General features: G+C 37.7%; 3 protein-coding genes across 3 annotated transcripts; 2 read left to right on the plus strand and 1 right to left on the minus strand.

The window, feature by feature from the left end:
- The first annotated feature begins 233 nt into the window (after positions 1-233).
- On the plus strand, positions 234-5,988 carry LOC137726006 (BEL1-like homeodomain protein 7). The gene is made up of 5 exons (XM_068464856.1): positions 234-986; positions 1,793-2,770; positions 4,112-4,491; positions 4,601-4,661; positions 4,965-5,988. Exons 2-5 carry the CDS (start codon positions 1,850-1,852, stop codon positions 5,670-5,672), a joined length of 2,070 nt encoding a protein of 689 aa, XP_068320957.1. The 5' UTR covers positions 234-986; positions 1,793-1,849; the 3' UTR covers positions 5,673-5,988.
- Positions 5,989-6,112: 124 nt separating this feature from the next.
- Positions 6,113-12,167, minus strand: LOC137726005 (protein CHROMATIN REMODELING 35-like). Its single transcript, XM_068464855.1, has 11 exons — positions 11,974-12,167; positions 11,025-11,374; positions 10,492-10,596; positions 10,302-10,406; positions 10,128-10,220; positions 9,937-10,041; positions 9,746-9,838; positions 9,241-9,651; positions 8,952-9,110; positions 6,684-8,464; positions 6,113-6,541 (listed from the first exon to the last, which is right to left on the minus strand). The coding sequence occupies exons 2-11, from the start codon at positions 11,367-11,369 to the stop codon at positions 6,538-6,540; spliced, it is 3,201 nt and encodes a 1,066-aa protein (XP_068320956.1). The 5' UTR covers positions 11,370-11,374; positions 11,974-12,167; the 3' UTR covers positions 6,113-6,537.
- A 2,212-nt stretch (positions 12,168-14,379) lies between these two features.
- On the plus strand, positions 14,380-20,915 carry LOC137725445 (SUMO-activating enzyme subunit 2-like). Its single transcript, XM_068464131.1, has 11 exons — positions 14,380-14,718; positions 14,865-14,954; positions 15,940-16,023; positions 16,104-16,322; positions 17,149-17,250; positions 17,794-18,252; positions 18,413-18,642; positions 19,260-19,353; positions 19,456-19,638; positions 19,746-19,843; positions 20,263-20,915. Exons 1-11 carry the CDS (start codon positions 14,686-14,688, stop codon positions 20,603-20,605), a joined length of 1,935 nt encoding a protein of 644 aa, XP_068320232.1. The 5' UTR covers positions 14,380-14,685; the 3' UTR covers positions 20,606-20,915.
- Positions 20,916-27,644: the final 6,729 nt, after the last annotated feature.

Consider the following 27,644-nt stretch of genomic DNA (forward strand, 5'->3'; position numbering starts at 1 on the left):
ATACCACAACAATATGGGAAACAACTATAAATACATAAAGATGGCAGGACCACCAGTGCAAAAATCACACATTAGTTGGCAGAAAACGACAAATACAGTGATATGGGCACCTAATGCTTACTGGTTTACCTCATACATTTAAGACGGAAAAATAAAATAAAAAATAGCAAAAATATAGAATAGAAGGTTAGGACAAAATATAGAAATACAAAAAATAAAGAGGAAAAGAATAGAATATGATTATATGGTGGATATTGCAGCAAACCCAGACCTTCCATGCTCAGAGGGATGAGAGAGACAGCCAAAGAGGTTCAAGTTAGAAATAGCATTTGTTCTTTTTAGAGAGAGAGAGAGAGAGAGAGAGATTAGATGGTGGGAGAGGAGGATATGGGGAGGGTTTAAGAGAGGTTTTTAGGTTCACCAACTGGTGGTTAGAGATTGAGCTCCTTAACCAAACACTTGATCTTCACCCTCCAAACCAATTAAGCAAATGCCATTAGCCCTTGAATTCAATTGTTGAATTCAAGAAGAAGCAAGTAGTAAAGCCAATGACTTTTCCCAACTGGGTTTCAAGCAAAAGCACTTATTAGAAAAGCAGAGTTGCCTACCAAAGCCTTAAACAACCCCCCAAACCCCATTTCTGGAAATAGAAAGAAAAGTCATCATTTTTCTTGAGTAGCAGTAGAAACTGAAAAAACTTGTTTCTCTCTGTGAGTGTGAGTCTGACGTGGGGTTTGAATTTGATTCATTGATGGATGGAGAATATCTATGATTGCAAAAAAGCAAAAAAAATAAAATAAAGTGAAATTCATATCTCTCAATTATTTTCCAACACACTAAAGTTGTTTTTTCTGTCCTTTTTTGTGTTGTTAAATAAATATACTTGTTGTTGTTGGGATCGGAAAGTTTGGTTCTGAGACGATCGGGTGATGTTCTCTAAGACTTTTCTGTTCCCCACACAACCCACAGCTCTTAAGGGTTTCCAGGTATTTTTTTTCTCTTCCATTTTGTTTTTTTTTTTTACTTTAATTATCTTTTAGCTGCTCTCTGTCTGTCTCACTCATGAATTTCTCCTTTTCTTCGGTTCCGTTCTCTCTCTTTCTTTCTGTTTGTTAAAATGATGATCCATTAAGTGCTTTTTTGGAAGTACACAGAGTTAGTAGATTTATTTTTATTGTTCTTATCGTCAATTTATCTAAAGATATTGTTCTTATATGTTTAATTTTTCCTTCTGTTGGATTGATTTCTGAATTCTGATTCTGTTTGCATGTATTATCTATAATATATATATATATATATAGAGTGAGAGAGAGAGAGAGAGAGAGAGAGATATGTTCATTCTTTTTAAGAGGTTCTATGTAATTTACAATCATCAAGTAATTGGAAGCTTTCAAACTGAAAAAGTTGTATAAATCCTTTGATTGCCAGGAACCTAAAAAGTGCATATGTCGGCATCACGTATGTTAAGTTCAGTTCTTGTATACAAAGATTGGTGTTTGGATACTTAATTCTACCTGTTTGGTGGGCATTAATAATGAGCTACTGTATGTTGGTAGTAAATTTAGTTTTGGTTTGATTTTCTTCTGTGAGGAATGAGGATTGCCTGGAATTCCAAGTAGAAATTTTTTCTCTACTTGTTCTTAGTAGTTTGCTTTAATGCATTGGCTTATACTGGTGTGAGTGAGTAATAATATACTCACTATTTAATTCCTGAAATTCCTGCAAACTTACTAGTTAGTTTTTCGAATATGGTACTGTTTTGCCAATGATGGAAGTTCTACTCCTTTTTCAGTCTTCGGGATGAGTGTGTAGTTGGGCTCATATAACCGGTTCAGGGGTTGAGAGAGCTATGTCAGCTTACTATGCTGGTTCGAATAATCAAAAAGATGCTACGCCAATGCTCTATTTAAGGGAACCACCTTTGCCTAGTTCTTATCCAGAAGCACCTCTTCTTACTGGTAACATGATGATGTATATGAACTCTGGGTCATACTCGGATGCAGTGGCTGGGAGTTCTCAGCAGCAAAACAACTGCATTGAAGTAATCTCCTCAGTGGAGGGTTCAGATTCCAACCAGCAGCAGCACAATGTCCTATCACATCTTGGTGGAACGCGTATTGGAGAGCAGGGATTCAGTCCATGGAGGGAGGGTAGAAATGAGATGCTAGTTACGCACCCCATGGGTAGTTCTTCAGGTATTCTTCATGGTGGACAGAACTTGCAAGGTCAGGGGTTGTCCCTCAGCCTCAGTACACAAATCCCATCAGGAATGCAAATGCCTTCTATCTCATACCGGAATCCCAATATGGGTTTTGCTTCATTCTTAAGTCCTAACCCATCCGTTTCCAGTGAGGGTGATGGCAGGAATGGCTCTTTTAGAGATGAGCAGCCAAGAAATGTTGAATATTTGCCATCTGGTTTTCCGGGAGGCAATCCAGATTCAAGTAAAGGGGATTTGTCTCCTTATGGGATGTCAAGTATTGCAAGAACCATTCCCCATAACAAATACCTCAAAGCAGCACAACAACTGCTTGATGAAGTCGTCAATGTCCAGAAAGCACTTAAGCAACATGATAGAGAGAAGAACCAAAGCACACACGATCATCAGAAGAGTTTCAAGGAGGGAGATGATGGATCAAAGAATGATTTGGAGAGTGGAGTATCTTCAAACCCTCAAGAGTCGGCCAGTAACTCACCATGTGAGCTTTCACATGCCGAGAAACAAGAGTTGCAAAGCAAGTTGACGAAGCTTCTGTCAATGCTAGATGAGGTACGAGCAATGCATATAGTTTTATGTCTCTCTATGAGTAATTATATGATCAATCTTGCTTGTCTCATCAGTTGGTCATAATGTTAAGAGCTTAAAATCAATTTTAGTTGCAAATTGGATTGGCAGTATCCTTTCGTCTTCATTCTTTCTATGCTGTGATGATTGCTTTGTTTGCAGTTTAGATGGCTACGTCACCTGCCTTTATCACTTCTCATGTGTGTGATGTGTGTGCATGATTAGGCAGGTGATATTATGTAGCATGTTTATTACCAGTGATCGGTATGCTTTTATGTTCATGATATTGTTCTGTTCTCTTAGGCTCATAGTTACTGGTTTCACGATAATGACCGAAAGGATCAATGATATGTTTCCTTAATTTTGAAAAATACAAAATACGAAAGGAACAAGATATGCAGTAGCAGTCTACTCAAGCAAAACCAAACAAAATGCTAATGATTTTGATGTTGAGCTTCTGTCAATATCTGATTGTTCCAACTGAAAATAACTGATTAATGATGTAGTCTTACAGTGATGCATTGATAGATAAACCAACATCTGGTAACGATTCCATTTCAGTTTTGTTCTTCGATTCAGACATACTTAAATGAAGATGAAGTTTCAAAAGTTTCAAAGAGTTCTGACTTCTGAGTATAACCTTTCATGTCCAAGTGATGTTTTCACTGGGAATTAATTGATCCTCCATCTTTCCAGTTGAAGCACCTCTAGCCTTGCATTGTGTTTGACTGATATGTGAAAAAGTTGGGACTTTTAATCTTTTTCCCAACGGAATTATCTCCGACTATTCTTAAGCTGTCCTATGTGTCTAAATTGAACGGGATGCAATGGAATGAAGCATAGCACCCTTATGTGAAAATATTGGGGTAATTCTTCCCATGATTTGCTTGTCAATATGTCTGTTGATTCCGCCGTATGTTTACGGACCATGATGGAACATCAAGGAAATCCTTCTTTGTTGACAATTGACGGAAGTACCCTGTTCTGCTAAGAATCAGAAACAGTCTAAGACGCAGGATTGACCGAAGGTACCATTGTTAACTGTTGATGCAGGAGGAGAAGGACAATGCCATTATTTGGGGCCAAAATTTCCATGGTCCCTGAGTTGCTCATGATAATATTTCTAGTGTTCGTGTCTGTTAATTTATGCGGTTTACATCAGCAGCAGCTAATGGTTATGTAAAACATTTATACGATCATTTTTTCTTTGAGGATGTTTTAGGAAGTTTGTGGTTGTGGTTGGTTGTTTCTCGTAAACCTTTGTCTGGTAGATTGGAGCTCCTATTTGTCCCATGAGGTGTAATGGTGTTTATACCACAATCACAGGTTGACAGACGGTACAAGCAGTATTATCATCAGATGCAGATTGTTGTATCATCATTTGATGTGATAGCGGGAGGTGGGTCAGCTAAACCGTACACAGCAGTAGCCTTGCAGACTATTTCACGCCACTTTCGGTGCTTACGTGATGCAATCACAGGCCAGATACAAGCAACCCGTAAAAGCCTTGGGGAGCAAGGTGCCTCAGGAAGCATGAAAGGAGTTGGAATATCTCGCCTCCGTTATGTGGACCAGCATCTCAAGCAGCAGAGGGCCCTTCAGCAGCTTGGCATGATGCAACAACATGCATGGAGACCACAAAGAGGTTTGCCGGAAAGCTCTGTCTCAATTCTGCGAGCATGGCTATTTGAGCATTTCCTTCATCCGTAAATCCTGACTTCAACTCTTTTCTCAATTTATTTTCCAGAAAGCTTAATTGATCGAAATATATCAGAGTTCCTGACGTAATTTAATGTTAATATCGATATTTTCCAGCTATCCCAAGGATTCTGATAAGATCCTGCTAGCAAGGCAGACAGGCTTGACTAGAAGTCAGGTAATGACGAAGTAATCGTGTTTTACATAGCATTTTTCCTTAGGTACCACATACATACATAACAGAGAGTAAGATCTATTATCTTTCGACTCTAATACGTATACCATTTTGATCCTCGCTAAATTCTTTTGAATTAGGATATGGATAATTGTTTCATTCTGCAGGTTCTTGCAGCAACAAGAATGCTGCATAAACAAACAAATCACATTTATAACGAAAATCGATCATTGAGTACAATGTTTACAGTTTAATTTGAAATAACTCGATATCTAAAAGTTCGTGTACTCTTTTACTGCGGCACAGGTCTCAAACTGGTTTATAAATGCACGAGTGCGTCTCTGGAAGCCCATGGTTGAGGAGATGTACAAAGAAGAGGCTGGTGATGCCGAGATGGATTCCAACTCTTCATCTGAGAATGCACCTCAAACAAAAGAAGGTGACAACACAAGGGCCATGGAAGACGGAGTACAAGATATGCAACCTAGTGCAAGTTCGACAGGCACTGAGAGATGCAGCACTGGACAATTTATGGACTCCAAATCCAACCATTTCCATGACGTGGAAATGGCTGGATCCGCTGGGACTGCCAGTTTCCAGAATGTGACTCGTCACGAAGCTGAAGCTGAGTACGGGCTTGTGAAGCTTAGAGAGGGGCAAAGGCCTGGTATGGATGACTGTGGTCTCTTTTCTGATGCAAATGTTCAGACTGATAGGAACAATGAGAGGTATATGGCAGCAGCTGCTGCGTACCAGATGCCGGAGCTGGGGAGATTTGGAAGTGGAAGCGGGGTGTCTCTGACATTGGGATTGCAGCATTGTGACGGTGGCGGTAGCCTACCTATCTCTCGTGGGACTCATCACGGTTTTGTTGCCGTGAGAGGGGACGATTTATACAACCCTGCAGCTTCTTCTGTAGGATCTGAGACAGCAGATTTTGAATGCCTTGATTCCGGGAACCAGCAGCAACACAGATTTAGTTCCTCCCATCTATTACGTGATTTCGTAGTGTGAAAGATGCTTCATTGCATATCCACATTGGTTACTTCCAAACTATTTTTGGCGTGGGGGGAGAAGGAATCAGACAGGGAGAGGCTTTCGACCGCTTGTTCAGGAACATTCGACTTTGCGTTGCAAATGGCGAAAAGAAACATCGCTCTCCTCTGGACACTGGAAACATACTACTAGTACAGTTGTAATATATGAAGAAATTGAGTGAAGGTCTACATATTTGTAAAAATCAGATGCATATTCTTTTGTTTAGTATGTTGGAAGGGGAAAATGTACAATCAGTGCCAAACTCTGTTAATGGTATTGAATAAAATTTAATTAGAGGCGAGAAGAGGGGTTTCGTTCCCTTCCCTCGGAAGAAAGACTTTGGGTGTCACCGGGGATATGTTGCCGTGCGAATGAGTACTCACACGAGAATATACCTCCGTTGATATGCAAGAATCCGAGCTCCTGTTTTCAGGACTTGATTCTTGAAAACACTTGACACTTGACAACAAAACTTTCCAAAACCTTTCATAAGACTACTAAATTCTTGACAAATTTTCCTGCTTTTGGGTGAACATTCAGCAACACTTCCGCTAACAAGATCTAACGCTAACGAGCATCTGAATCAGCTAAAAGCCTAAAAGTATCCAAGTCCACTTGCAGTTGTTTCAATTTTGCAGTCTGCAGATTCATATACAGAAGAAAGAGAAGCCGAGCGCAGCAGTTTCTTACCTACCATCTGCATTGTTCAAAATGGACTTGCCTACAGAGCCTACGGTATCCTTGACCAAAGCCTTAAACGATAAGTATGAAGCCTTCGTAGTTACGACATAATGTGTTCAGTTATCTACATTCCCCCAAAGGCTTAGCCTCTCCGGATGGTTTACCTGAGAAGAAAAGTTAAAAGTCAAATTTATAGCTTCCTGAAAACTAAATTAAAAAAGCATGAGTGTTCATCAAGCGATTTATCAGATCATCGGAACAAAGGATCTTGAAGACTATTCGAAATTCAGAAGAGCTGCACATTACCTTTTCTGTAGAACCTTTACATCTTCCTGCAACAATCGACTTTCCAAGAACATATCACCACATTCATGCACGTCAACGGTCTTCAAATCAAAGTCTTGATGTCCACAGCTCTCGTTCCACTCAAACCACCTCTTCGAAATCAATTCCTTCCTGCAGCAGATTAAGTGACCTTCCTCTTCAGGCGAATCAGCAGCAACCAATCTATAGACGTATACTTTCTTCATTTGTCCTGGTCGAAATGTCCGGCCTATTGCCTGGCGAGTTACTGAAGGGTTCAATGGAACATCAACAATTAGGATGCGAGAAGCCCCCACTAGAGAGATTCCTTCTCCACAGGCTCTAATAGAGCCAAAGAAGACTTTCGCATCGGCTGAATTGTTAAAGCTTCCTACAGACTGTTCCCTATGTGTTGAATTTGAATCGCCGGTAACCACAAAAATTTCCTTGTTTAGACTCCACCCCTTTAGCTTCACTGCTAATCTCTCCATAAATTTCAGCGGCAGGATATACTGGCTGAACACCAGCAGCTTCTCACGAGTTGATTCACACAGGCGTAGTAAACTAAGAAAGAAATTAGCTTTAACTCCATCTTTCACATTTATTTTTTTTACAATTGTATCCATCTTGTCATTACCAATTTCACAGCCTTTTTCGCCAGTCAATGAATATTTCTCTGTAAGAGATTTCAACTCTGGATGCATATAAACAAGGCTACCCACAGAAGCTTTCTTGAAGTAATCCAGTTTCTTCATTTTTTTCACTTCAAGCTCCTGTCTTGAACTAAGGTTGAGTAGTATGGTGAAATCAACAAGACCGGGGAGTTCGTCCAGAGAATCTCCTTTGTAGTAATGCAGGACCTTCCTGGTCATCTCTCGAAGATCTTGTATGACAGCCTCTTTCCTTTTAAAGTCTTCATCTTTCTGGAGAGTGTATTCTATCAAGTCAAATAGAGCTGAATTTGTACCAGTTTTTAATTGTTTCCTCGCACCTGATATTTGTACTCTGCTCATGATACGCTTAGCCACATCCCGGGAAGTATCCAATTTCAGAAACTTCGGACGAACAAGATTTAAAATATTGAAAACTTCTTTCACATGATTCTGATAAAGGGTTCCTGAGAGGACTACTTTTAGAGGTGTTTGGACTCTTGCAAGGGACTGCAGCAAATTGGTATCGTCGTTCCTTGGAGTGTGGCCTTCATCTAAAATCAGAATGCTAGGGACCTTCAACAGCATTTCTCGACAATCAACTGATGCTTTACTGGTCCCATTGTCACACATTATGGTGGAGAACTGTTGATACCCAAGAAAAAGGATGCTCTTCAGCTCTACCCACTTCTTTAAAATAACCAGCTGCTGAGACCGGTTCTCTGCTTTTGAAGTGTATAGATCATGCAACGGAATGTCCTCCACTTGCCATTTCTGGAACTCTTGCTTCCATGTAGACAAAATGCCTTTAGGTAGGACAATCAATGGTCTAGCATGGGGAAATCTAACCAGGAAACTCTGAACAAAACTTATAATCAACAACGTCTTTCCAGAACCAGGGGCATGAGCCAAAATGCAACCCCCTGGATTATCGGCCAGCAAGTTGCTAGCGAGAAAGTTAAAGCCCTCCACTTGATGTGGTTTCATTTTATTTCGGTGCCTTGGATGAGCAGAGATTTCCGTTGCCGTTAAATTGTCCCTAGTAGATTTAATTCCAACTGAGAAATTCTGAGCTGACTCGGTATAGTTAGCATTCTGCGACTCACACATGTAACTTCGTCTAGTCCTTTTGGCCTGTTAATAGAGAAACAAGGATGAAGGATATTTTAATGATTAAACTCATGTTAAACAAATAGCTGCATAAAATAGTCTAGTACAGCGTACATGTACCTTCCCAGCTAACAGGTAGAACGGCTTATTTCTCCCTACTCAAGACTCCGGAGTTTTTCCAAATATATCCAGCATCTAATTTCAGAACTATTATAATGACCTCCCATGACTAGTTCACTAGTTCATTCATACGGTAGTGCTATTTTTTTTTTTTTATATATATTTTTTTTTGAGATGAAATAGGGTAGTGCTATTCAGACACCACTTTTTACCTCCCACACACCCTTGTTAATTTTTATCCATTGATCTTCTTTAAATGATTCGATTCGATGGCTGGAAATTGAGAGGGGAGTGTGAGAGGTAAAAATGGGTGTGTCAATAGCACCACCCCATCATATTAAACCTTATCTAATGGAATAACTTGCAGAAAACAAGAAAAAAGCACAAGTACCTTGCTATATTGGAACTCAAACATGGTTTCAATTCCTTGTTGGACAACTCCACAGATACGGCAAACTAACCCAAGATCATCCTTCAGGATGCAAATGTGATCACATTCTTCCCCACATTCACCTGATGTTTCATCAGCTGAAGGATCAACAGCAAAATCCTAGGAGAATCAGGCAACACATATTTAATATAATTTGGAAAAAAAAAACCAGAGACTACAAGGATGGAAAGTTTGGTGCAAAATCAATGACAAATTTTTTTGTATACTCAAAGCTATCAAATGCGGATACCTTGGAACATTCTATTGCCATTGTCATTTCCTTCCATATGTCTGCTAGATCATCTTCCTCTATATCGTTTTTCTGATATTGTTCTTTAAACTGGAAAGTGTTGTGATTATCTTCCCCAACCACCTTATCACAATCATGTTCTTCATTAACATGCTCACATTTGTCTGTCCCAGCATCCATGTTATCAGCCAGAACTCCTACCTCTGTTCTTGTAGCTATCCACTCCATATTTTCTCTAGTCTCTCTGTAATTAATTTGACTATTCCACTCCTCTTTCTCACATGCTCTTTGGTTCCCGTTTCCAATCACCATATGGAATGCTACACCAGCATTTATATCTTTGTCTATCCCAGTATCAATTTCGCCAGGCAGAGTTTCCAACTTTTCTGTCTGAGTGCTCGCCACATACTTCTGAAACCAGTAAAATTAAACTATGATCAACAAGCCAATCCATATGCATATTAGGATAACTAGGAAATGGTACAATAAGTTGTAGACCAATCACCATATTTTCTACTACATCTTCGGTTATTCCAATCTCAATTTGTCCAGGCAGTGTTCCCAAATCTTCTGTCTGACCTATGCTCTCTTCACAATCCTGAGCCAGTAAAATATATTCATCATGCCATTGCCAGTCATAAGCATACACACGATAACAGTGAAAATGATTTGAAAAATGAGTTGCAGGTCAATCACCATATTGTCTTCTGACCCAATGTATACATCTTTATCTATCCAAATATCCACTTTTCCAGGTGGAGTTTTCACCTTTTCTCTCTCATCTTTACTCTCTGAACAATCCTGAAACAGAATATGATGATCATGCCGGTCAATATGGATACATGATAACAATGAAAATGATTTGAAAAATGAAATTGGTCAATCACCATATTGTCTTCTAAACCAATATATACATCTTTATCTGTCCAAATATCAACTTTTCCAGGTGGAGTTTTCAACTCTTCTCTCTCTAAACAATCCTGAAAAAGAATATGATGACTATTAGAACCAAAATGGATAACAAGGAAAACAATCTGAATAATGGGTTCTAGACCAATCACCGCATTGTTTGCTGTACCAACATTTGCATCTTTATCCATCCCAAGACAGTTCTTTCCAAGTTGAGTTTCCAACTCTTCACTCTGGTCTGTGCTCTCTAAACAATCCTGAAACAGAAGATGATGGCCATGAAAACCAATATGCACTTCAAAAAGAAAACAATTTGAATAATGAGTTCTAAACACCAATCACCCTATCGTCTGCTGCACCAACATCTACATCTTTATCTATCCAAATGTCGAATTCTCCAAGCAGAGTTTCGAACTCATTACTCTGATCTTTGCCCGTTACAGACTCCTGAAACAGAATATGATGGCCATGCCAATCAATACACGCATATAGGATAATACGGAACATATTTTTGAACAATGAGTGGAGAATGTAAAACTTCAAATGAAAACATGTAGTACATGGACAAAATTAAGTTTCAATTATTGGGTAAGATAGACGCTTGCTCCAAATCCTTTGGCAAGTTAGATGATCTTTCTAATTTGATATAGTACGTAGTTCAAATGCAAGCCAAACTTGGTGTCTCTTGAGTTGGTAGGTTTTGACTTATGCTACTAAATTCTTTTCACTTTAGTAATAATCCAACAATGTGTCACATTCTAAATTAGCACTCATCAGACCAACGGTAATGAAACCAATTGTGCTACTCGTACCAGTCAATCGTTATAATTTTAGGCAAGCTACTCTAGTTTTTCAAATGCAGGGGAAGAACATACTGGCAAGTTCTTCTTCAGAAATCTTCCAACAGGCTCCAGTACAACCTTCTGATGTTGAACTAGCCTCTTACTTCCATCATCTTCATCATCAGAACCCAGGACAACAACAGGCGGCGCTGTTTCTGTAGCATTGTTACGATTTTCATCATCCATATCCATGACCTGTTGATGACCGTGGGGAGGAGGCTCCAGCTCCAGCACATCCTTCTGATACAAATGAAGTGGCTTTTTCCTATTTCCCTCGTCTTCGTCATCCGAACTAAGGGCAATAACAGGCAGTGCTACTACTGTACTGTTTTTTGGAATGTCATCCTCTATATCAATGAAAATTTGATGATGATCCATAGAGGCTGCAAAACAACCTTGTGATATCATCACTCCTCCAGACAATCAACTCGATCATATACTACTAACATAACTTCCAGTGTTATTCAAACATGTAAAAGCAGCTGGATGGAACCAAGCACATACAATGTGATAAACTACAGACAAATTTGCCCAAATAAAATTGATAGACACACAAATAAAATTACACATGCAATGTGGTAAAACCAACATTCCATAGATGCAATTTTTTATGGGCAAACACAGAATATTAACAAAAGAGACAAACTCAAATTTCAAAAACACATCAATTTGGAGCCAATACAACCCAGAATCTGGAACTTGCAGAAAGCTACCATGCATCTTCAACTAGCTCTAAATGTTACAAATTTCAGACAAATATATAATAAATAAAAAAATATCAAAATTAATCCATTACTAAAGAAAGATTTCTCTTTGAAAACCCAACAAAAAAAAAAAGACCTTGGTGGTAGAAACACGCTTAAAAACAGTAGCTTGGGTCACAATTTTTTTCTATTTTTAAGGAAAGAGAGCAAGCACTAAATGCAAAATGCTAAAAGGAAAACACTGAAAGAAAAGGAAAGTAAAAAGGCTGAAACTTTACCTCCGAGACTTCTTCTGGGAAACAAAAGCACAGCAGATGGTTGCTGTGATCAAAATCTAGCATGCATTGAACGTATGTAGGAATGGGTTGTAATCAAAATCTGACTTTGTGTTAGGGAAAGTGAGCAAATGGGAATGGGAATAGGTACCGTACAGTACACACCAAGGTACACAGGCTCTACTCTGATTACTCTTCTCTCCTGAACTTTCTTGGTTGCTCCGAAATATCCTGATTACACTATGTGTTGGACGAATAAATTTAACGTTGGTAAGGAGTTTTAAAATGAAAGAAATTGAAATGATAGAATTTATTTTCTAGAATTTATGAATTTTCTTATTTGACTAACCTAGAAAGCAATGGACTTTTAATACGAAATTTGTTAGTTATAAACTCTCACTTGTAGAAATTTAGAAATGACATATATTTACACGAAATTTAAACTTGAGAATTAAAGGTCCAAAATTCCAAGTTTTTTTTTTTTCTCTCTAAATTTCCATGTTTATGAATCCAAACAAGAGAATTGTACGAGTCAATTTATAAGTTCTAGCTTTTGTCAAAATTTCAAGTTTATTTTCTTCATCCAAATATAATGTTATTTTTTAACTGTTAGATTTTGTTTAAAAATATAAAAATCAAAATCTAAGAGTTAAATGTTTATTTTAGAAATGAAATTGAGTTAATTCAATTTCTTGAATTCTGGGACATAAACAACTAAAATATTTTTAGACGTATTTTGCACTATGTGCTTATTTACGCTTTAAAATATTTGACGCCAATGTTTAGACCTTTATCTATGACGTTATAGAATTGAAATAGGAAAATAGTTGAAAGAAACGATGCAATCGGATAATTTATTTGGTCACAAATACATGTGAACATTCATGAAAGATTTCACTTTGTTGTTCATTGCAAAGTTTCTTTGAGTGCTAGTCATATGTCAAAGTATTGGAAGAAGAAGAATGTCACATCCCCGCCTGAGGGGGATCATTGCTCATGCCCGATATCCTCCACCGTAGCATGATATTGTCCGCTTTGATAAATTATTTTGGAATTGAGAAAAATATCACAAAATTATTTTGGAATTGTTTGAGTCATCAACAATTATTCACAAAACTGAGTTGGTGATTGGCGAAAGTCCTATTAAACGCCCAAACGTTTAACCTTCCAAACCTATTAAGAGAAGATAATGCTTTGAATGTTGTGTGTACTTTTCTCATTCTGAGGTATATAAAATCATGTACAACCCTAACAAGGAAATAATAATTACAAACAATATCTCTTAAATTAGGAAACCTAGGATTATAGGAATCCCGGAATAAAAGGAAATCTATACAAAGTCAACACTCCCCCTCAAGTTGGTACATATATGTCACACATGCCTAACTTGATCCAGAGAATTTTTCACTGGAGCTAGCCTTAGTGAGTATGTCTGCCACTTGGTCCTCGGTCCTGATTGGGGGAACTTCAATTACTTTCCCTTCTAGCTTTTCCTTAATGAAGAACCTGTCAACCTCTACATGCTTAATTCTATCATGTTGTACAAATTATGAATTTTTATTTTTAGAAATATATATTTTTAATTTTTAAAACTAAAATTCCATGTTTAAGTTTAACTCCAATAATTTAATTCCATTTTTAACTCCAACAATTAAATATGAATTTTATGAGTTTGTTCTTTAAAAATAAACTTAAAAAGTTCATAGTTAATTTCAAATATAAAACAAAACATAGCATTACAACCTCATACGATATTAAAATAATATTATTCTCAGTAGCCTACAACCTAGGGCATCCGATGTGTGGTGCTAGGCATCCAACATATGACGTAATTTTGTATTTTGGAGTATGCTTTACAACGTTCTAACATTCGTGTTGTGTGAATGGTTTGTTGTTGTTATAAAGATTGTACCACATTTGTGCTTGTAGTTGCTGAAAAAAAAAAAACTGTGAAATAACATAATATATTATAAGAGTAGCATGTTAATTAAATTATTAATAATAAAATGTTATTACCTTGTTGGCAAGATTATTGCCACTTCGATAAATTTGCTTCCGCTTTGTATGGGCTTCTTGTCAAGATTTTAACTTTTTATGTGAATGTTTGTACTTACTTGATAGAGATTACTTGGTCTAAAAGGTGCCTTGAATTTGCTCGACAAATTGTGCATGAATCTTCTTCCACATTTGTTGCACTGTCATCTCATTTCTCGTGATCAAATCATGAGTAACGCACACACAACACTCAAGCAAAGCAACGTCTTCCCCTATGGACTGATTTGCCTTCTCATATTTGTGGCATAAGTAAAATGCTTATACCATTTACCCCAAGACATAGCAAAGTAGGCCAAAAAGAGTCAAAACCCTCAAAAACCCCAATTAAGGAGGAAAGGAAGAGAGAGGATTCGCGCACAAACGACAGAACAGTAAGAAAGGAAGGTTTTTCTGGCTGTGAAATTTCCACTTTTTTTGCTGTGTTTTTGGCGCCCTCAGCAGCCGTCCTCTCACGACCGCAACCCAACAGTCCAAGATCCCCCCCCCACGTCCCCTGTTCGATTCTCCACAAACCCATCTAAACTCTTAAGCCTACCCACCGACCTCTCTCTCTCCCTCTCTGGTATTTCACAAATTGCTTGCTTGCTCGGATATTAAGTCCAATCCACTGTTGTGGTCCTTCCCTTTCTCTCTCTAGCTTCTTCTTCTTCCGCAACTCTCATGGCTTCCCGGAAACACTTGGCCGCTGTTATGGTACTGTTGCAACACCCAACTGTCAAAATTTCTGTTGAAAATCTTTAACCCCAACTGTGAAAGTCTCTCCCTGCTCGAATTCTGAGTGGGTTTTGGGGTTTTATTGGGTTTAATTTTGAAAAATATTTCTGGATTTTTTTTTGCAGGGCGCGAAAGTGCTCATGGTTGGGGCAGGTGGTATCGGCTGCGAGCTTCTCAAGACTCTCGCTCTCTCTGGCTTCCAAGATATTCATATTGTGCGCCTCTCTCTCTCTCTCTCTCTCTCTCTCTCTCTCTCTCTTGTTGTTAATTTTAAGGGATGGGTTTCTGCTACTTTCTTATTTTAGGGTGGTTTACTAGGATTTTGTGTTCTAGGGTTTTCATTATGTGTTCCCCATCTTATGCTTGTTGATTGAACTTTATGTGTTGGTTTTAGGGTTTTATTTAGAGAAAAGAGTTCTTTTATTACCAAATTTACTTCATTTTTCTTTAAAAAAGTTGACTTCTCTGTACAGGTAATCATGTGTCAATTTAGAGTGAGAAGCGATGAAATGATGAATCAGTATTGGTACTTCTTTCATGATCATCGTCGTTGCTGTTTGTTGCTTGTGATTATTGAGGCAGTAATATAAGATTAAGATGTTCTTAGAAGAATCTAGGTTCTGCCTAATCAAATTGGCAGAGAATTATTCTAAGGTTTTCAGGAATCAAATTGGTGGCGGCTTGTTACTTAAGGCTTGGACCTTAGGGTTTGTCTTGGATTGCTCGTTTTAGTAACAAGTGAAATATTTTGAATTTATGGTAAGGTATTGTAGCTGACTAGCGTTAGTCAGGGTGAATCCTGAAGTGATTCAACCCACACATAAGTATTAATTTTTCTTCAGTGTTATCTGGTTAATTCTTTAGTTTGTACCTTCGTTGCTGTTCATTTCTTATTGCTTCATATGCTATGTAGTGGAACTACTATCATTTGTGTAAAAGTTTAATAAGCGGAAAGATAGCAATACTATATATTTTAGCAATATTGATGTGGTATATGATATCTACTTTAGAAAACAGATGAACTATATATTTACCACTACTTTGAATAGATCCCTATATTAATTTTCAATTCATGGTCTTCAGATTGATATAAATAAAACATTATTTTTTTCCCGGTTCCGTGTATATGCAAGAATGAGCCAGTTTACTTTGTTTCTTTGGGTAATTATTCATTTTGCAGTTGGTTATCTTAAATTGCAGATCGACATGGACACAATAGAAGTGAGTAACCTCAACAGACAATTCCTCTTCCGACAATCACATGTTGGCCAATCCAAAGCCAAAGTAAGTATATTTACTATATCATATACTTTTTAATTTGAATAGGTGTGCTGTGTATGGTCTTTTCATCCATATTTTAACAGGTTGCTCGGGAAGCTGTCTTAAAGTTTAGGCCTGAGATAAGCATAACTTCGTACCATGCAAATGTTAAGGATTCTGACTTCAATGTGGACTTCTTTAAGCAATTTAATGTGGTTTTGAATGGACTTGACAACTTAGATGCGAGGCGACATGTGAATCGCCTATGCTTGGGAGCTGATGTTCCCTTGATTGAAAGTGGGACGACTGGGTTCCTTGGACAGGTTTGCTTTAGAATTGTCTGACAAGAAACAATTTTTTTTAATTGAACTTGGTCTGTCAATTTGTTGTATCTAATAAATTTTTGTCTACCCATTAGGCTTCTGGTTCCTTGTATGTTGTGTGTGTGTGTGTGTGTATTGTTGATCTGAGATCACTTGAGCATTGTAGAATTGTAACTGGTTTATTGAATTGCCAATTTCATATGTCAAAGATGTTTAGGTCTTGAAATATAATTTATTTGCTTCTTATGTACTGGTTTTTTATCTGGATAATGCCCTATAGCAGTTGCAGAAAGGATTTCAAAATGGATTGTGTTTAGCTGAGTTCATGCAGTGAACTATCTTATCTTTGTCTAAGCTTTTGCGTGCTTTATTGGATAACTAGATGAGCCAAGGATCCTATAATATTCTACATTATGTGTTTGTCTATGATAGTTTGTGTCATAGAAATGCTACATTAATCATCATCATCATCATCTTATCATCATTACCCTTGTTCCAATCATACGAGGTAAGCTATATGAATTTTTGTCTTCCATTATGTGATTCCTGCATAATGTTAAATAGTTTCAACTATCCTTTTTTTAGTGTGGTTAGATGTAGATTTGGAGAGAGATTTCTAGTACCATTTACTTTGACTTTATAGTTTTGTTTAGAAACACATGGTGGAAATAACCCAGTTCGTATGACCAACATATTCAAACTTCTGCGTCATTTTGATTATTTCAATTGTTCTTTTATTTTTTTTACAAAATGCTTCATTGCAGATGGTTCTGTGTGAAGGTTCTTTCCTTCCCTTTCTACTTATTTGTTGAATTTTTGAAATCAGGTGACTGTACATGTGAAGGGAAGAACAGAGTGCTATGAGTGTCAACCAAAACCTGCTCCTAAAACTTATCCTGTCTGTACCATTACCAGTACTCCATCAAAGGTATTGTTGATGGATAGGTTTTTTTTTTTTTTTTTCCCTTTCTCTGGTGCCATCTCGGAACAACTGTGTGTCGCTTGTATTAGTAATTCAGAATTTTTACTTGATAGTTGTTTACTTGTATCCCGTGAATTAAAGCTCTCTAATTCTACCATGGAGAATGAATAATTTGGAAGAGAAAACAACACAAGTAGTAGAACACAAAGGAATCCATGGGGAACCAAGAACTGTGAAACCGTTAATAGTTAATAGATTAGTTTTCTTTTTTCCATATTACTAGTACCGCTGCTGCTACAATTCTATTTACATGAAATCGGTATAAGCTTTCTGGTTTTTGGATGACGTTTCTGCCATAAAAATGTTATTGACAGTTATACAATAGATAACTAAGATGATATGGTTTGGTAGTTTGCTTGGAACAAACTATTAGTTGGATTGGACGATGATCATTTTCCTCCAACTCATTAAAAGGATAAATACATCATTCTTTAAGATAACCCCCTGCTCCGTGGGTCTAGACTTTGACTATATAATCTGTATTTGCAGTTTGTTCACTGTATCGTATGGGCAAAGGAACTTCTTTTTGCAAAGTTGTTTGGGGACAAGAATCAGACAAATGATTTGAATGTGCGTTCTAGTGATGGTGCTAGCTCATCAGAACAGGCTGAAGATGTATTTGAACATAGCAATGATGAAGACATTGAGCAGTATGGAAGGAGAATATATGATCATGTATTTGGTTATAATATTGAGCAAGCTTTGTCTAATGAGGAGACATGGAAGAACCGCGATAGACCAAAGCCTATGTATATCAGGGATTTCATGCTCAATGAGCTCGGTCAACAGAATGGAAGTATGGAAAAGAATGGTGCAGCCAATGATGTATATTCAGTATCTGCCATGGCATCTCTAGGAATGAAGAATCCACAGGATATATGGAGCCTTATGGAAAATTCCAGAGTCTTTCTTGAGGCTTTGAAACTATTTTTCATGAAAAGGCAGAAGGTTAGTTTGAATTCTTGTATTAAGGAAAGTCATTGCACGATCATTTATTTTCCTTATGTCTGGACTGAACTCATGACTTTATTTTGTTCTGAGAACTCTAACTTTCTTAGCGTTTTCATTTGTCTTTGTTGTCTTTGTGGGGTTGGGGTACTGGTGGCAGGAAATTGGAAATCTCACTTTTGATAAAGATGATCAGCTAGCTGTGGAGTTTGTTACCGCTGCTGCAAATATACGGGCTGCTTCTTTTGGAATCCCGTTGCATAGCCTTTTTGAAGCTAAAGGGATTGCTGGTAATATTGTACATGCTGTTGCAACAACGAATGCTATTATTGCTGGGTTGATTGTCATTGAGGCAATCAAGGTGCTGCAAAATGATACAAAGAACTATAGGTTTGTGCAATTGCCTTTGTAATAAAAAAAGTGTTTCGTTTGTTCTCTGTTTCTCTTCCTTTAACTTCAAAAACATGTTCCACATAGTTTGCTATTCTGAATTTTAGTATTTCAAAATGAAGAGAAAATGTTCTGCTTTTGGTTTTCATTATTATCTTTTATCGACTGATTGTATCTGCACACAAACACACTTGTGCTACACATCGGTACACGTACATTACTCACATGCAGAAATGTACTTATAATTAATTGATGTGCATCGTAGGCTAGAGCCATGAACATATAAGAAAAAGATTCTTGACCGTTTCTGATGGGAAGAAAACAGGAATTTTTGTACTGGTTGGCTTGCACATAGGGGTAATCAGACGTGTCCTACCTTTAAGTCATTTTCAATTTCCTTTTGTTTGATTGAAGTCATACCAGTTTAACAATTAGGGAAATTGAAATCTGAACGATATATCAGTGACAAAATTGGCTTTACTCTTTTTGCCACTGGTTTGTTCCATACTAAGTTGTTTTTTTGTTTTTTGTTTTTGTTTTTTTTTTTTTGTATTTTTTTGTTTTTTTGTTTTTTTTCCGTGCGGTCTGATTCTACCCTGATCTGAATGGTTATGTAGGATGACATATTGTCTAGAACATCCAGCAAGAAAAATGTTGCTCATGCCAGTGGATCCATTTGAACCTAACAAGTCTTGCTATGTCTGTTCAGAGGTACACTGATTGCTCCTTCTAAAATTCCATCTTTGTGGGATCTTTTAGCTGACAATTAAATAAGAATTGCGATGTGCCCTAATGCAATATGATTGTAAGCAGACACCACTTTCACTTGAGATCAATACTCACCGTACAAAGTTGCGGGATGTAGTTGAAAAGATTGTTAGAGCCAAGCTCGGGATGGGCTTGCCACTCATTATGCATGGTTCAGCCCTTCTTTATGAAGTTGGTGATGACTTGGATGAAGACATGGTAGCAAATTATGCAGCAAACCTTGATAAGGTATGAATTCTTTCCTGTGTTTCGGGAAGACTTGATAAAGTAAGTTCACCTGATACATGTGTCTTGTATGTGTGATTTTTTTTAAAATATTTTACATAAAATTGCAGGTGCTGTCTGAGTTTCCTACGCCAGTTACCAGTGGGACCATGCTGACAATTGAGGATTTTCAGCAAGAACTGTCGTGCAAGATCAATATTAAACACAGGTTCTTTATCCAGTTGATCTGCAAGCTCCTATGCATCATTAAATTGCTTCTTAAGATCTAAGGTTTTACAACATGATGGATGACTTCAAGACATGAGCATTTGGAATAGCTACTTTTCCTGTTATGGTTTATAGAAATAAAGCTTCACTAAGCTGTTTAAGTTGAAATTTTTTTGTAAGATAGTAAGCAAACAGGAGCCATGTTATTTGAAAGTTAATGTCCATCCTGCAATTTATCTCCTCTTCCTTTGTTGGCCCCCCACCCCCCAAACCTAACCAAGTAAGGCTATTTAGGTTGCATGAAGCATTTTCTGATTCTAGTTGCCGTTCTTTTTTCTGGGGGTCGGGTGATACTATTTTTTCTTTTATATCATGTAATATAAATCGACGTGATAATTTAGCAAGTTTAATTTCGTGCAGAGAGGAATTTGATGAAGAGAAAGAACCTGATGGAATGGTTCTATCTGGGTGGACTCAAGCTCCTGCAGTGGCACAGGATGACAAGAAGTCTACTGCAAATGCTGGAAGCTCATCAAATGCATCATCATCTATGGAGCCTGAAAAGACTGATGATATTGAAACTACTCCTGAAAAGAAAAGAAAACTGTCTGAGGTTTCTGAGTCCGCGAATCCAGATTTATCAAGTGTTGCTGGCAGTAGTACAAGAAATCCCGAGAAATTGGAACTTGATGATGACGACGATGAGCTTGTGATATTTGATAAGTGGGATTCGGTCATGGACAAGAAGATAAAGTTGCAATAGTTATTCCGTGGATAACGTGGAGGCCTCAGTTCAGTTCTAATTTTGTACCATTAGTGAGAAGCACTCATTCTTTTTTGGGAGGTTGGCTCAGTTGTTTGTTAGGTCGAGCCGGTACAAATTAAGCGGTCTATGCTTCCCTTTTTTATTTATTTATTTTTTCTTTTTGTGGTTGAAAGTGTAATGTGTCGTCGTCTTCCTAACTTAGTAGACATAATTTTAGCAGTGTAACTTGAAGAGAAAACCATAACCTTGAAAATGTACCTGAAATAACTAAACAAGTGACCGTGAGTTTCAAAGTTCCTTTTCATTCCATCATGAATTTAGTTTCCACCATGGATTTGGAAAATATTTAGGTGAAGCATACGGAAACAGAATGGAAGGTGTTTCTTTGTAAAATCACTTAACAAGTAATTTTCTAAGTGAGTTTATGGAAAAGTGCTTCCAATGTGCTTTTCGCCAGAAGTGATTATGCTCTTATTAAGGCTAATATTGTAAATGTATCTGAAAGGATAAGAGTTTGTTAAGTTTGTTACTGAGTCTGTTAAGCTTTGGTTAGAATGGGCGATCTGTCATTACAAGTGTGTAAATGACTTGTCCATGTAAAGTGTGTTCTTATTTCTCTTGCTTCCCGCTTGACTTCTCACCTTCTTCCTCTGAGTTCACCTTTTCGAACCCTAATTTCTGGCAATGGTGATTCCTGCTTCTTCCTCTAAATCTGCCTCTTAGAGGCGGCTGCTAGCCCTAATTCCTCGACCGTCAATTCAATCACCTCGATCACACTTCAGAATATTGGCTCCATGGTTCCAATCAAACTCACCACCACAAATTACTACCCGAAGTCCTCTCTTTGCTCTAAGCTTCCGTTGCTCCAATGTTGCGGCATCGTTGATGGATCCATGGCCGCTCTGCCGAAGTAATTCAATGGCTTACTAGTCATACTAGTAAGCCATTGAATTACTTAATGTTGATGTTTGGGGATGACCCCCTGTTACTTCAATTCATGGCTTTGGGAACTATGTCGTATTTGTGGATGACTATTCTAAGTACTGCTAGTTTTATCCATTGCAATGTGAATCTGATGTCTATCCTACATTTGTTCAAATCAAGAATCTTATTGAGAACATGTTGTGTACCAAGATCATTTCTTTCCGTTCTGATTCTGGTGGTGAATTTCTCAGTACTGCTTTCTCTAATTACTTATCTGAGAATGGTATTCAACATCAACTTGCTTGTCCACACACTCCTGAGCAAAATGGATGTGCTGAAAGGAAGCATATTCACCTAGTGGAAACTGCTAGAACTCTTCAGCTGCTAAAACCCTTCACTCCATCCAAACTGGAACCTAAAAGTAAGCTGTGTCTTTTTGGGGGTATAACCTTAATCACAAAGGATACAACTGCCTAGATCCTGCCACAAATAAGATATACATATAAAGACATGTAATTTTTGATGAATCCATTTATCCATTTCATCAAAAATCATCTCTGTCTCATTCACCAAAACCCAATTCTCAAATACATTCATCAATTCCATCAACCCTTACCTCTTCCTCTGTCACTACCACACCTGCCAACAATAATTGTGAACCATCTTCAGCTACCTCAACTACTACAATCTCCCTTACACAGTCACTTTCACCTCCTGCCTCTCATTCATCACCTACACCACAACCATAGCCTCAACCTCAACCTTCTACTAATTTTCATGCCATGCAAACTCGTTCCAAATCTAGGGTTTTCAAACCAAAAGCCCTCAATGCTACAAAATATTTCATTCCTTCTCATCTCAACATTGACTATGTACCTACCACCTATTTGCAAGCCTTCAAATAATCTCACTGGAGCCAATCAATGCAGTAGGAACTGAATGCCCTGATTGAAACTGACACATGGTCTCTGGTTCCTTCATCTCTTTCTCAAAACCTAGTTGGGCGTAAATGGGTTTTTAGAACCAAAAGGAAACCAGATGGCTTAATAGACAAGTATTAAGGCACGGTTGGTAGCAAATGGTTTCCTACTAACAAGAAGGTTTGGACTACACTGAAACATTCAGTCCAATGGAAAAACCTGTCATTATAAGGCTTCTTCTCACATTAGCAGCTCAATTTGATTGGTTCCTAAATCAGCTTGATGTAAGTAATGCATTCTTACCAAACCAAGCCATGTTTGCAAGTTAAATAAATTCTTATATGGATTGAAACAAGTTCCTAGAGTTTGGTATGAAAAGCTGCACAATTCTGTTATTTCTCTTGGCTTCATTAATCTGTCACTCACTATTTGTCAAAAAGGGTTCTGCCATGGTGTTCATCCTTATGTATGTGGATGACATTCTAGTAACTATTCCATCTATTGCGCCTTGTCAACATGTTATTCAACAACTCAGTGAGTTATTTCCCATCAAGGTTCTTGGTCCCTTACACTATTTCTTGGGCACTGAAGCTTAAAGATCTTCCTCAGGCATCTTCATATCTCAGACCAAGTATATCTTGGACTAACTCAAAAAGGCTAACATGGATGGTGCAAAACTATGTACAACTCTTCTCAGTACATCAAAATTGGACCATGACTTTCCACTTCTTTACAATCCTGTAGAATACAGATCACTGGTAGGAGCCTTGCAATATTTAACATGGACCAGACCTAATCTATCCTTTACAGTGAACCTTGTGTGTCAGTTCATGCACAGTCCCACGTTGTCTCACTTTCAAGCAGTCAAAAGAATCATGCACTATCTCAAGGGTTCAATTGACATTGGTTTACGGTTTTGCAAGTCACCTACATCTCTATCCATACATGCATACTTAGATGCTGATTGGGTTTCTCTCTTGATCGAAGATCTACATGAGGATTTTGTATTTTCTTTGGCAAGTCCATCATTAGTTGGAGTGCTAAGAAGCAACCAATAGTGGCTCAATCATCCACTGAAGCAGAATACCAATCATTAGCCAATACTGCTGCAGAAATAACTTGGATCTGCAAACTCTTAGTTGATATTGGTTTCAAATTTTCATGTGTTCCGCAGTTATGGTGTGATAATCGTTCTGCTATCTCTCTGACTAAAAACCCTCTCTTTCATGCTTGGACTAAGCATGTGGAAATTTATTACGATTATATTAGAGAAAAGGTTTTAGCTAAAGAAGTTTCAGTTCACTTTGTTTGCACACAAGACCAAATTGCAGATATTTGCACCAAAGCATTATCCAAGCACATATTTCTCCTTCTTCCTGACAAACCTTTTCGAGTACCTCATATCAGTTTGAGGGGAGCTATTAAGGCTAATATTGTAAATGTATCTATAAAGGTTAATACGTAGAGTTTGTTACTAAGCCTGTTAAGCTTTGGTTAGAATAGGTGAGCTGTCATTACAAGTGTGTAAATGACTTGTCTATATATACTCAAAGTGTAATCTTATTTCACTTGAGAAATGAAATGATATTCTTCTAATACCTCTTACAATTACTTCAAAACGAGCCTTTATTTGCGATAGTTATATGCGCAAGTGGCAAGGGTTTGTTGCTCAAAGTGGTTTAGAGCGTTCACTCTTGTTGCATACGAGGTTTGTGTGTTACAGCCTCCTCCTTAGCACAGTTGCATATGAAAGTGAAACCTAATAATACCAGCAATTTGAGGGGATTATACAACTCATTGTTAAAGCAGCAACATCTTCTACTTGAGGATTTTAAGGAACTAACTTGGTCAGGTGATGCTACTGATGTACCCGTTATAACATGGTTAGACACGACAAGTTTATATTTTATTAATAAACACATACACGTAATAAATGAATGAATGAACCATAAGATCATAGTAGAACCGGCATGTTGTATGATAAAGAGGAAAGCAAGAAGAGAAGGTAGCTAGAATTCTCCTTTGTTCATGTGTTTAAGCGGAAAAAGAGAAATTCATATGTGAATTTTTTGGCATGCCACTCAAAGCCCATTTGTTTACAACATTTTAGACCTTTGCTGTGTTTATCATTAAATAAAGTTTTTAAAATGCTTTTGGTTAATATTTAAAGTTTTGATGTCTTTTCATTAGTTTTCATTTTAAAATTTTGAAACTGTTCGATTTCATCACAAAGATATTACACGAAGCCATATTTTAGTACAGATACAATTACACAAGTCTGTTTTCTGTATCGAAAACAAAAACCGAAATTGAGTAAGAAATATAGGATCTAATACATGTATATGTTTAAAGTTGTACTTAGATTATTTACACAAAGTGTGGGAGAAAGGGAAAGCTAGCTCTTCGTTTCTGGTTCTCCAGTAGCTAGATCCTCCAAAAACCACACGAATCCTTAGAACGGGATTCGAAAAAGGCACCTCTTAAGATTTTGGAAAGCAGCAAATTATTGCAGAAAAGAATGTTAAGCGCTTTTCCATGTTCGTCTTCAGTTGATTTATATTATTCACACACCAACGCAGGGTGCAGTACATTGGGTGGTGCTAGAAACTCTTCGACATGGATAAGGAGGGTAGGCTGGAACAGGAAAGTTCTTCTTCTCCGAATGTTTCTTCCTCTTTTTTGCATCGGGATTTTCCGGTTTCTTCAGATCTTCTACGCTTCTTACATCGGCCATGCACGTAAATGATCTTGATTTCCCTGAGTAGTACCTTGACAACCCTCTCCTGCTGAGAAACACACATGTGCATATTGCATTCAATTAACCAAGTTTGTGTACATTTGGTGCATTGCATTCGACACTAATACATAATTGATCTGTGCACACACGTACCACATCATATATAATCGATAAAAATGTTCCCTTGAGAAACCGAAACATTGAAAATGCAAAATCAAAATGGAAAATCTAGAAAGAAAAAACTGATTTGTGTTCTTACTTTTGTGGGAGACCTGTTCTTAGTGCGCCCATGTCGAATGCTCTCATATTTTCGCCTTCCATGGTTCTCAGTACAAGAAGAGAGAAATGAGGTTGAAGAAGAAGTTCAGAATATTATGAGGTTTTTTCGTACGTACCGCAATGTGTTTTAAGTGTATATATATGTGGAGAAACAATTAATAATGGGATGTGTATATAAAGGTCAGGTATGTATAAATGGCAGTGGGGATATATAGGAGCTCACACGTCATGGGGATTAGGGTTGCAAACTTATGTTGTGGGTTCGATAAAAGTGGGTTGTTTTGGAGCCTCTCAAAACTGCTCACACCGTGTCTGGTTTAGGTTAATTGACGCCGACCTCACCACATCCTTATCTACTTTCCCTCTTGTTCGTTGGCCTTGCCCATCCTACGTACCCTTATTTTTTCTCTTTTCCTAGTCTTTTGTTGGAAGAAGGAGAATACTATTCATATATACTCTCTAACTTTCTTACAGATGTAATATACATATCTGTAGCTTACATATATAGGAGGATGAAATCTTGGGGACCCCTCAGCAATTTGGACCAAGTGCCGGTGCACCTTTTGCACGCCTCCAACGCTGCCTCTGTTTATTGTCATCCGATCCGTTTTGAATGGTTACCTCATTTGCTATGAATTTTATAAATTTAGCCACGGATAAAATCAAACTAATACTTTAAAGATCACATTTACATATATATATATACTTTCTACTATCTCTAGCATAATGAATACTAAAAACTAGAATCACAAACAGGCCCTTAAGTTGACGGTATAAAATGTGGAAGAACTATTTAACCAGTTCTTTAAGCTTAATACTCATTTTTTTTCAATGAAAACATGGAAGTGCAAGATTGTTAATGCTCGAAATTCAACGAATCAATTAAGGTCAATGTTTGGTTGACCTGAAAGTGGTACTAGCTAGTGTGGTGCTAGCCTACATTTTCTGATGGCTACGTTAGATCCTCACTTCAAAGGTAGATAGTGCAAAGGCTTCTAATTAGGAGAAGTAAGTATATCGAAAGAAAAATGTACATTAATGCCTTTACAGGTCCAGAGGTTCTTTCCTTTCACTTCTCTTCCATGCGGCATAAGTATTGAAGTGTTCGTGCACAATCTTGCGAGTAGTCAATTTCTGACGATTGAGGGCCTGTTTGGTGGGACGGATAAGATCAAGCATTAAGGATAGAATTAGATTGGCAATTGGCAGAGACATTTAAGACATGATTTGTAATCCATGTACAAGTATATGTTACTTAACTCACTCTATTATGGATTCGTAACCCATCATGTCCAATCCTATCTTCTCACATTTTGACATAACAAACGAAAGATTGAACTCAAGTCTATTTTAATTGGTCACAACATATCCCAACCAGCTCACCAAACAGAGCCATGGTTGACATTTGACGTTATTAGCCAACATTCTAGTGAGTGTACTTGGCTTATATTTTGATCCTTTTGATCAGATGCTTGGATGCACACCTTCTTAGAGACTCGCGAGAGTCGTAAGTGATCGCAATGTCATGGTTCCGAACAAATTGTATACAAGGGAGGGACGGTGAGGGTTGCTCAGGTTGCATCGGGGCCTTAGGAGGCCGACGGGTTTTGTACTCGATCGATTCTTGCTTGGGCTTCACTTGATTTTAAGGAAGGTGCCCAGCGCTCGTAGCCTTTGCTTGTAATCGAAGTTTCCGTTTAGGCTGTCTTAGGCTTTCGTTAATGGTACGTTTTGGGGGCCTTCTTTGTTTGAATTTTCTCCCTTTCTAACTGCGACCTTTAGCCTTGGGACGTTTTGGGACTCATTCACTCGACCTTGAAAGATTTGTGTCATAATATAAGCTTTCCAAGTTGTTGCTGATCAGGGACGTTGAACGATTTGAGGCTCATTCACTCAACTTTGACAGATTATTATTATTTTTTTTTGGAAAGACTTTTGACAGATTTATGTAACTCCAAGTTGGAGTATCTACGGATTTTCGTGTGATATGGGATCATTTAATGTGTGGTTATTTTCTCAGGTTATGTACGGCTGGCCTCTAATATCGATTGATGTTCTCTTACAACTAAAATACATTTTAGTGGTGTCATTCGTCCTATAAACATTTGTCACGTGATAAATTGGTGACAATAAAATATCTCTTTCTAATTTTTAACCCTTCAATGAACATCAATTC

The sequence above is a fragment of the Pyrus communis genome, chromosome 2 (assembly GCF_963583255.1).
Source record: "Pyrus communis chromosome 2, drPyrComm1.1, whole genome shotgun sequence".
NCBI classification, from domain to species: domain Eukaryota; kingdom Viridiplantae; phylum Streptophyta; class Magnoliopsida; order Rosales; family Rosaceae; genus Pyrus; species Pyrus communis.

Bases quoted from the DNA above. Each gene is read 5' to 3' on its own strand.
- LOC137726006 (XM_068464856.1), top strand. From the start codon at position 1,850: ATGTCAGCTTACTATGCTGGTTCGAATAATCAAAAAGATGCTACGCCA. The intron at 2,771-4,111 runs GTACGAGCAATG...CCACAATCACAG, and splicing joins TTCTGTCAATGCTAGATGAG to GTTGACAGACGGTACAAGCA. The intron at 4,492-4,600 runs GTAAATCCTGAC...GATATTTTCCAG, and splicing joins TTTGAGCATTTCCTTCATCC to CTATCCCAAGGATTCTGATA.
- LOC137726005 (XM_068464855.1), bottom strand. From the start codon at position 11,369: ATGGATCATCATCAAATTTTCATTGATATAGAGGATGACATTCCAAAA. The intron at 10,042-10,127 runs GTGATTGACCAA...ATTCTGTTTCAG, and splicing joins TTGGTTTAGAAGACAATATG to GATTGTTCAGAGAGTAAAGA. The intron at 9,111-9,240 runs GTATCCGCATTT...TGATTCTCCTAG, and splicing joins TGGCAATAGAATGTTCCAAG to GATTTTGCTGTTGATCCTTC.
- LOC137725445 (XM_068464131.1), top strand. From the start codon at position 14,686: ATGGCTTCCCGGAAACACTTGGCCGCTGTTATG. The intron at 17,251-17,793 runs GTATTGTTGATG...CTGTATTTGCAG, and splicing joins TTACCAGTACTCCATCAAAG to TTTGTTCACTGTATCGTATG. The intron at 19,639-19,745 runs GTATGAATTCTT...ATAAAATTGCAG, and splicing joins ATGCAGCAAACCTTGATAAG to GTGCTGTCTGAGTTTCCTAC.